This window comes from Nicotiana sylvestris, chromosome 11, assembly GCF_000393655.2.
Source record: "Nicotiana sylvestris chromosome 11, ASM39365v2, whole genome shotgun sequence".
Taxonomy (NCBI): Eukaryota; Viridiplantae; Streptophyta; class Magnoliopsida; order Solanales; family Solanaceae; genus Nicotiana; species Nicotiana sylvestris.
Window position 1 is genome coordinate 43,535,305 of NC_091067.1, and position 11,113 is coordinate 43,546,417.

Below are 11,113 nucleotides of genomic sequence, written 5' to 3' on the forward strand. Positions count from 1 at the left end.
AATCGATGCATCCTGAACTCGGGCTGGAAATGACTTTTCTGGACCGTAAAATTGGGCATACCTGATTTCGACTGTATACAAATAGTCCCCGCATTTCTTAGAGTAAGATGATAACAAACAATTTGATCCTCGATCCTCTAATGCCTCTATCGTGATGTGAATTTCATGACGTCAGCGACTAAAGAGATTGAAAGGTTGCGTCTGCATGGTTCCCAAGGCCATTAATTGAAGGTGGCTGATGGTCGATCGTTGGCTTCCCCAAACCGTTAAAGCGGCCACTATAAATAGGTCAATTTTACAACTTTTGCAATCTTTGATTCTCAAATCTTTCTCAAAACCTCACTAGTTTCTTCATCTTTCCTGACCATTCCCTAGAAAGAAAAAGCCTCCTTATCATCTCGACCGGCCAGAGGTAGAACGACGGTGCCATCTCGTATCGAGGAGTGTATTCCCAGGTCGTGCAAGCTATCTTCTGATTTCAAAATCAATAAGCCTGCATCAGTCTAAGGCCGATGTGAGCCCATGTATCAATACATCGGCCTGATAACTAAAGATGAACTTGAGCAGGTGAAAGAGGATTGTAATTGGGGGAATAAGGATGTCGTTATTCCTTCCCCCGAAGAGGACATCACCACCCATAAGGTATGGTACTTAAGCGTGTATACCTATCCTTTCACATTGGGTCCCTTAGATCCATCACTGGGTCTCGTAGATCCAGTCATTCTTGATTTCTGCCATCAATATCAGGTGACGCTTGGCCAGATCTACCCTTCTTTTTGGAAAATCGTCAATTTGATCAGGTATTTCTCGGGCTAGATTGAGAGGATTCCTTTTACCCTCGACCACCTGATTAGACTATACAACCCTCGTCTTTATCGAGGCGGTCTAATAAAGGTCTAGCGTCGATCCTCAAAGTTGCTATTTTCTAGCATCGATGAGGACAAAGACCGAGGGTAGATAAGCTAATTTGTCCGAATCAGGGCTTCCGATTTGATTCCTGTTGAGAGGATGCCATTCCCCAAGGAGTGGAACATGAAACTTAAGTACAAACTTATTGATAATGAGTAATATTCTTCTTTCCCTATTCTTCCTTGATTTAACTCCCTCTAGATGATGCAGCTGCCCGTTGGTTCCCTAGTGTGATTCCGGACCTCGCAGGTTGGGTCCGACAACTGGCCTCCACCTCTTCATACGCGAAACACAGTTGGCGTGATTTGGCCAAGGGTCGGTGGGAAGCTAAAAGCCATAGTAAGTTCCCTTGTCCATATACTAGTGTTTCTCGGTGAAATACTAACTTTAGTCTTATGCAGGCCTCGGAGACACCGTTGCTATGTGGCCGCCCATGCCCCCAGAAGAGGAAATCCCAAATCTAACCAAGGAGAAGAGGCATGCGAGTTCACTAAAGCCCAAGAAAAGTAAGGCTCGAAAGCTAGGGCCGGTCTCGTGGCCCTATCTACAAAAGCGGTCCAACACCTTCAAGATAACGAGGAGGAGGGAGAAGATGATGACTGCCTTTTGGTAGCTAGGAAAAGAGAAAGCATCTAGGCTTCGAAACTCGCCAAAATGGTTATGCCTGATGCGGTTCATTCTCGAACTAAAGCAATCTCAGATAGGAGTTCGAGCAGAGTCCCCGAGCCATCGGGCAACAAAAGAGCACCTCGTCTTGGAGGTCATTTGGTGGGTGAGCTCGAGGGGTCTAGTTTCGAGGCCCTCCAAAGAGAAGATAATATTCCTAGTGAATCACTTGGGATAATCAATGTAGATGAATCGCCGCCTGGCCCTGTGTTCTCTGAAGGGAAATTCCGAGATGCCCAGGCCATGAGGACTCTCGAAATGGGAACGACCCATGAAGGGAATGATATTTTCCGAGAGTGCCTTGCAGGGCTCGAAGATGGTCCCGACCTAGATGCTTCATTTATTTTTGATGAGGCCCAGCGGCTCTTTAAACAAGTAAGTTTCTTACCGTAAAATTACGCTTGTGATTTATTCTTGTTGTTCTGAGTCTAACATTTTCCTTTTGTGAAGGCTGTGACGCTCCATCGAGAAACATTTTTCAAGTCTCTAGTCGAGCTTGCTCTATGTGAGGCCGAGCTCAAGAATCTTGTGGAAGAGACGGACAACCTTCAGATCCTCTATGTCAAAAAAGAGGGGGAGATCAGCGATCATCGAGCTGAACTGGTGAGGGCTTATCAGGAACATACTGAGCTTATTCAGAAGGTAATGCAACCTTTTGGGAGTTAGTTGCACGTTTATTTGATTTAGTGACTAGCGCTTTTAATTTTGCAGGCCCAGTAGAAGGACGAGCTGGTGGAGCATCTTCGAGAGGAGGTTAAGCTGAAAGAGGCCGAGACCCTGGGGTGGAAGAAGAAAATGGACCATCTTGCCTCGTAGAAAGAGACACTTTGGGCCCAGTTGGCTTCGGTTGAATGCCAACTTCAAAATGCAAAAGGGGAAATCTTGGCCTGAAGCCGAAAGATTGAGGAGCTCGAGGCGTGTGTGGCATCTTATCGATCTGACGCCAAAGTTGCCAACATTCAAGGACAGGAGATCTCCATTGCTGCTGAAGTCAAATTGTCATGTGCTCTCGATCACGCCAGGCAACAATCCCGGAGAGAAACTCTTGAGGAGGTGCACGCTCGTGTCTTTGACCTCTCAACTGATATTGAAAATGCAAAAGCTATAGAGGATGAGGCTGATGCTTTACGCTCCAATGATGAGGACTCTGCTAGTGGTTCTGAGAGCGGAGGAGATGAGGATGAAGTCCCTGAGGGAGAAGTCCCCAAAGATGAGGCTCCCAACGATGCGACTCCCAAGGATGCGGCTCCCAAAGTAGATTAGGCTCGTAGGATTTTTGTTTTTGTTTTTGTGTAAGGCCCCTCATGGGCAGTGTAAATACCCTTTATAAATATAAGGAATTCCATTTCTTTCCGCTTCATTTCCAATTTGTATTGAATTCTGCTTCATCTTTATTTTGTGAAGTTTTTTTGATGTTATAACTTCAATAATCAAGTGAGTACTGGCTCGGACTCAAAATAGAATAAACCCTTAGGTTTTTTAGTGATCAATGTGCGATCTTAGAACTTATAATACAATACCTCTTAAGGTTTTTTGATAACCCTCGAGCTGTGTTTAAGTCAATTTGATGCGTGCTTGGCATGATGGTACTCTTGGGTCCAAGTTTAGTGAGAGCAAGTTCCCGAATTCTACATGTTTTGGCCCTTAGGCTCTTTAAGTTGGGATAATTCAGCCTCTAAAACGACTATAAATTTTCCCTCTTTTCGTCTAAAAGACTTAGTGAAATGTTTTAATGCCTTATTCTACATGTTTTGGCCCTTAGGCTCTTTAACTTGGCATGTGTTTTTGTACCCGTTGGGTTTTTTGACAGTTCAATCGATCAGAACCCATTTGTGTTAGTACCTCTTGAGGTTTTTTCGAAGGCTGATATTATTGAAGCCTTCAAATTATTCGAGGGATGATTTTATCGAAGCCTTTTTTTATTTGCTTTGCCAAGGGTAGCCTTATTTAACCGTTTTTTCAAAGTATTTGAAGGCCTTTAACTTATGGAAGAAGTCAGACATCTTTGAGCCGCATTATTTCGACCGTAGCCTTTTTATATGACCGTAGTCTTTAATATTTCCGTAGCCTTCAGGTGTGTCTCTTGGACTTATTTCCTGATAACCTTTCAAACTTGTCCGAAAGGTTAGTCCCCGAGTGTGAGCACCTTGGCCTTTGAGTCGGGGGATGCCTCTTTGAGGTCTTATAAATTCAAGTTTAGATGTTTCAATGTATTGACTGTCGACGAAAGTCCCCGAGTGTTCGAGGTGTATTCGCGTTTCGGCCCTTGAGCCGTTTCTTGCAGAATCACAAGTATGGAGTTCGTATAATAGCATATTTCTTTGAGACACAAAGTGTTTTGATATAGAAGGAATGCTTCTTTGAATAATTGATACATGCGTACATGTTTTGCCATTGGGGCTCGAATATTTTATATGGAGATGGTTAATATGACCGTTTGGCCCATTATAAAGTTTTCCTATCGAGGCCCTCTTTGAGTTGAAGTATTTTCCTCGAAATTATAACCTCCAAGGGTGATGCCCCCTAGTATTTGAGGTTGATTGAAAAGAAACCTTGGATATTGTTGAATTCTCCTTAGGTAGCACATAGTTGTTGCCTTATTAAAAACCTCAACGGAAAAACCCACTTGGGATAAAACCCGATCTAAGGGAAAAAGAGTGCAACGCGTGCTTTAAAACCTAAGGTCTTCGTGTAGAAAGGTGCCCTCGACATCTTCGATCGAACACCTGCAATGAATTAGTTTTAGATACAAATGGAAAAAATAGAAGGTCATACCTTAGTAGTAGTATCGCTTGAGTAGTGATACATTCCAATTTTTTGGCAATTGTTCGCCTTCCATTATGCCATGTTTGTAAGATCCTTTACCGATAACTACGATGACTCAGTATGGTCCTTCCCAATTCGGGCCTAGTTTCCCTTCATTCGGGTCTCGAGTATTGAGGGTGACTTTCCGTAGAACTAAATCCCTAATTCCGAAGTGTCGGAGGTTGGTCCTTCTATTATAATATATTTCGATCCTTTGCTTCTGCGTGGCCATCCAAACAAGTTCATATTCTTGTTTTTTGTCTAATAGTTCGTGGCTAGTATTCATAGCCTCATGATTTGATTCCTCCGATGCATGTTGAAATTTGGCGCTGGGTTCCCCGACTTCAACTAGGATCAAAGCCTCAGAGCTGTATACTAGGGAGAACGGGGTTGCCCCTGTGCTGGACTTTGATGTCATTCGATATGCCCAAAGAACCTCGGGCAGAAATTCCCTCCATTTCCCTTTAGTGTTGTTCAACCTTTTCTTCATGTTTTGAATAATAGTCTTGTTTGTTGATTCGGCTTGCCCGTTTTCGGTCGGATGATATGGCGTTGATAAAATCCTTTTTATTTTGTGTTCCTCGAGGAACTTCATTACCTTGCTTCCAATGAATTGCTTGCCGTTGCCGCATAAGATTTTGGCAGGTATCCCAAAATAACACATGATGTGGTCCCAGATGAAGTCAATAACCTCTTTTTCTCTGACCTTCTCGAAGGCCTGTGCTTCCACCCATTTAGAAAATTAGTCAGTCATAAACAAAATGAATTTAGCTTTACCCAGGGCAGTTGGTAGAGGACCGACGATATCTATTCCCCATTTCATGAAAGGTCATGGTGACAAGACTGAGTGAAGTTGCTCTCCGGGCTGATGAATCATCGGTGCAAACATTTGACATTTATCACATTTTCTAACAAACTCCTTAGTGTCTTTTTCCATGCTATCCTAGTAATATCCTGCTCTAATAATTTTGCGAACCAAAGACTCGGCGCCGGAGTGATTCCCACAAATGCCTTTGTGGATTTCTCGTAGAACATAATCGGTGTCTCCCGGCTGCAAACATACCGCCAATGGTCCATCAAACATCTTCATGTATATTGTTCCATCTTCATTAAATGCGAACCTAGCAGCCTTGGTTCGTAGAGTCCTTGATTCCTTATGATCCGATGAAAGCTTTCCATTTTTCAAATACTCGATACACTTATTCCTCCAATCCCAAGTCAAACTTGTAGAATTTATCTCGGCATGAGCCTCCTCGACCACAGATCTCGATAATTGGATGACAGTCCTCAGGACAATATCGTCTTCTTCGACTGATGATCCCAGATTTCCAAGTGCATCGGCCTCACTATTTTGTTCTCGAGGCACATGATCTAGGATCCACTCCTTGAAGCGGTGCAATGTCACATGTAACTTGTCCAAATACCTCAACATTCTATCCTCTCGAACTTTGAAACTTTTGTTTACTTGGTTCACCACCAACAGGAAGTCGCACTTAGCTTCGATGACTTCTGCCCCCAAACTCTTAGCTAGCTCGAGACCTGCATTCATGGCCTCAAACTCGGCCTCTTGTTAGTAAACTTAGAAGTTTTGATAGATTGTCTAATTGTGCTTCCTGTGGGTGGTTTAAAAATAATGTCGAGCCTGGACCCTTTCACATTCGAGGCACCGTCTGTTAAGAGGGTCCATACCTTCAATGTTGTACCCGATTTCAATAGAAGTTCCTTTTCTACTTCTGGTACGAGGGTTGGCATAAAATCAACCACGAAGTCAGCTAAAATTTGAGATTTGATGGCCGTTCGGGGTTTATATTCGATATCGTACCGCCAAGTTCGACGACCCATTTGGCCAACCGGCCTGATAACTCAGGCTTATGCAAAATATTTCAGAGAGGATAAGTGGTTAACACACATATTAGGTGACATTGGAAATATGGCTATAGCTTTCTAGATGCGCTTATTAATGCAAGTGCTAATTTTTCAAAGTGTGAATATCTGGTTTCAACATCTCCTAGAGTTCGACTTACGCAATAGAAAGGGAACTGCGTACCTTGCTCTTCTCGAACTAGTACCCTACTTACCGCTATCTCAAACACTGCAAAATATAAGTAAAGCTTTTCATCTATCTTTGGAGTGTGAAGCAGAGGTGGGCTCGATAAATATCGCTTTAATTCTTCCAATGCTTGTTGACATTTTGTGGTCCATGCAAAATTATTTTTCTTTTTGAGTAGTGAAAAGAACCTATGGTTTCGATCTGATGACCTCGAAATGAATTGGCCCAAGGCAACTATCTGTCCGGTTAGCCTTTGTACAACTTTCACACTGTCACGATGGTGATATCCTTGATCGACTTAATCTTATCGGGGCTGATTTCGATTCCCTAATTTGAGACCATGAAGTTGAGGAATTTGCCTGAGCCAACTTTGAAGGAAAATTTTTCGAGGTTAAGTTTCATGTTGTATTTCCTCAAGATTTCGAATATTTCCTGCAAATGAATCAAATATCCCTCTATAGGGACTTAACTAATATATCATCAATGTAAACTTCCATTGATTTCCCTATCTGTTCTGCGAACATTTTATTAACTAGGCGTTGGTATGCAGCTCTTGCATTTTTAGCCCGAAGGGCATTAAATTATAACAGTATGTTCCAAACATAGTGATAAACAAGGTCTTCTCCTGGTCCTCTGGGTTCATCTGAATTTGATGTACCCGGAGTAGGCGTTGAGAAAGGTAAGGATCTCGTGGCCGGCCGTGGAATCAATCATGCAATCAATATTAGGCAGTGGAAAGGAGTCTTTAAGGCATGCCTTGTTTAAATCCTTATAATCTATGCACATTCTAAGTTTGTTCCCCTTTTTAGGGACTACAACTACATTAGCTAACCATTCAGGGTATTTTACCTCCCTAATAGACCCTATTTTAAGAAGTTTAGTTACCTTATATTTTATGAATGCATGCTTCACCTCGGACTGGGCCTCCTTTTTTAGTTTAGCGATTTGAACCTGGGGTCGAGGTTTAGCTAGTGTGTTTTTATTTCCGGTGGGATTCCTGTCATGTCTAATGGGACCAAGCAAAACAATCCATATTATTGATAAGAAATTGAATGAGTTTTTTCCTGAGTTTGGGGGTTAACCCCGTTCCCAAGTATACCTTTTTCTCAGGCATGTACTCGATCAGTATGACCTGTTCTAGTTCCTTAACTGTTGACTTGGTTGCATCTGAATCTTCGAAAACAGCTAAAGTTCGAGGAGTAAGGAAATCCTCTTCTTCTTCTTCGATTACCCGTTCCTCCAATTGGGTCGAGGATGGGGATGGTGATTGCTATTTGGCAGTCTACTTATCTTTGCTGCTCGATTTTTCCGAGGTCAAAGGCATTGGTATCGGTGTCACCTCATCGACTACAAACATTTCCTTTGCGATGTGTTATTCTGCGCAAACCATTTTCACACTATCCACTGTTGGGAATTTCATCATCTGATGAAGGGTTTAAGGTACTGCCCTCATGTTGTGGATCCATTGTCACTCCCCAACTTGGGGAGGCGTGGTTGGCACCCGGTGCCGTATTAGACCAAACGAACCACTCTATAACTCATTTCTTTCTTCTGCAACTATCATGGGCCAACATGGCCACAACTCGTAATGTACAATTGTAAGTGGGCAAATGTTATATCAATGAACCATCGTTCATAAAACATGAATACATATGGGCCATCAAGGCCTCTGACATATTGTACATAATAAACCTGTGTCTACAAAGCCTCTAAGATTATTTGACATAAAATGGGATAGGGTACCGGCCTACCCATAAGTCTGTAGAAAAATTCTGACACAATGACTCATAAAACTCGGTTGCACTCCGAATGAGATGGAGTCTTACCGATCCTTAGCTGAATGCTGACCTCGTCTACTATGAGGGCTTGTCAAACTGTTTATCTATATCTGTAAGCATGAATGCAGTGTCCCCAGCAAAAGGATGTCAGTATGAATAATGTACTGAGTATGTAAGGCAGAATTGAAACTTAACAATAAGTCAACATTAATTAAAGACATGGAAGAAATATAGAGTAAATGACTCTACCTGTAAATCTGGATGGCTCTGTAAATCATGAAATATTTATAAGGTCATGCATATGCGTACACATGTCATGTAATGCATAGGTTTGTATGTACATAACATCATCAAGCCTTTGAGGGCATCCCATCATATCATTTTAGCCACTGCGGGCAACATCATCATTGTATACCAGCTGATCATGTGGTGGTGTGTATATAACGCCATAATCTTTTCCCATATCACATATACATATATTTACATATATACACGTATATAATGCCATCTGGTGCCACTGTGGGCGAAATCATCAACGTATACCATCTGATCAGGTTGTGGTGCGTATATAACGCCATAACCTTTTCCCATATCCCATATACATATATTTACATATATATGCGTATATAACGCCATCTGGTCATGTGGGAAAATCATCAACGTATACCAGCTGATCAGGTGGTAGTGTGTATATAATGCCATAACCTTTTTCCCATATCCCATATACATATATATACATATATACATGTATATAATGCTATCAGGTCATATATATATATATATATACATACATACGCGTATATAACGTCGTTTGAGTCATGGGTAAATACACATGTATATGAGTGTAATGCATGATAAGTACGTTAATAAAACTTCTCGGAACGTCATAAGACTATTATACCTCTGACTAATATCGTGAAATAAACTTTTTTCAACTTTCGTATTTTTCTGAGACCCATGAATTGACGATAGAATAATAACACATATGGGAATTCAAGAACATAGACACTCTAATACTTCTAAGAATAGAGTTATTTATGGAATTGTACATTTTCTCATTTCGTTCGCATCGTATGGATTATGCCAAAAGAAAGAAGGATTAGCCCTAACATACCTGAGCCAATTCTTTTAACAATCCCTCTAACATGTGTGAATTGCGACAATTCGATCTTCAGATTTAATGTTAATGACCTATGAGAAGTCACTAATGGCCAAGATGACCATTCCTCAATGAGGTTTGTTTCCCACTTTGATTCAGAGCCGAGGCTAGCTTCTGCTTTCGCCAGTAGTAGTGAGACAAAGGGTAACGACATCGAAGAACTATCTTTTGCTTCCTTCAGACTTCTAATAGCAAGTGATAGAAACTCTGAATCGGACTGTTGTCTGGCAATCTCCATGCAAATAGCACCATGGCTGAGAAAAAGGCAACTATCCCCACCAGCTAACGAGCAAGCTTGCACAAGTGAGTCTTCTGCGTCAATAAATTCCTCATTCAAAACAGCAGTTAGACCTTGAACCAAATTATATATAGCAATCCACATGTTCCACGAAGTCTTTATTTCCTTGCAATACTCTTGAAAGGCCAAGGCTAGTGAACTGGAATCTGAGTGCAGCTTGTATTGACTTTCAAGAAACTTTAGGCAAATCTGACCAATATGATAATCAGTTTTGAGCTCCAATCACCTAATGTACCCTTCATGAAGCCCAATATAATTACCTCCGCAGCACACTGCAGAAGCTGGAAGAAGACATGAAACTCCACGTTTTATTTTAGTGGATTTCTGTACTTAATGATGATGACTAAGCCACTAAGGAATCCTCCAAATTTGCCACCTTTCAACAAGATTTAGTTAACCATATAAGGCTGCCACGTGGGGGTGGGGAGGGGAATTTTAATATTTATCCCAATTTATTAGTTAATTAGGTCATGTTTCGTTTCCCGGAAATTAATCAATTACCCACATAATTAATAATTATCCCAAATTACTTAAAATATTACTCACTTTTAATACATACTATACACCTAACTATCATGGTCATGTGGTACCATATAAAATAGATACATACACTATCATTTTATTAAAACGTCCATGTTAAAAAAATTACATATTTTCTTAACTTTTAATTTTTCTAATCTCCTATAAAGAGTATAAATTTTCCTATGCTTAATTCTTAAAATGGTAAAAAAATATAACCTTCTTTTAATTTGAGAAAATAATTTTTATCTTTATAATAAAGAAAATCTCATAAATAAAAATCACGTTAGATGGGTATGTAAATTTCACAAATTAATATCAAATGGAGGAACAGAAAAATACCCAATATTCCATTTTTATATGATACTTTTATTCTTTCTAGTCTTTAAAAGATGGTACTATCATATATGTGAAAGATCTTTAACTTGAAAAAATTTATTTCACCTTTATATTAAATATAATTAAAATCATAAAGATATTATGACACGTTTAGAATTATAAATTCTAAGTTGAGTAATACTTTTGATACATGGGAAAATATTTCTCAAACATCTAGTTCAACCAACTAAACTGATAAGTACTATGGAGTATCATAAAATATATCAAGAGGTATTAGAAAAACAAATATTGATGTTACAAAACTTACGGGGTGTAACATCCATGGCCTCCCGAGTAGTGCATTATATCTCATGTCGCCTTCGATGACATGGATTTTGTATCTTGGATGGTCTCGGCCACGTTCACGGGCAAGATGATCTCCCCCTTCGTTGTTTCGCTTGCCATGTTGAAGCCATTTAGGACTCGAGATGCAGGTACAATTTGGTCGTGCAGGCCGTGCTGCTCTACGACCCTCGATCTAATTTGTTTGCTGAGCTACCTGGATCCACTAGAACATGTTTAACTTGAATTTTATTTAACAAAATAGAAAT

At 40.6% G+C, this 11,113-nt stretch overlaps 1 protein-coding gene across 1 annotated transcript; it reads right to left on the reverse strand.

The window, feature by feature from the left end:
• Window positions 1–5,323: 5,323 nt before the first annotated feature.
• On the reverse strand, window positions 5,324–5,929 carry LOC138880985 (uncharacterized). The gene has a single exon (XM_070161171.1). It carries the CDS (start codon window positions 5,927–5,929, stop codon window positions 5,324–5,326), a length of 606 nt encoding a protein of 201 aa, XP_070017272.1.
• Between the last annotated feature and the right edge of the window lie 5,184 nt (window positions 5,930–11,113).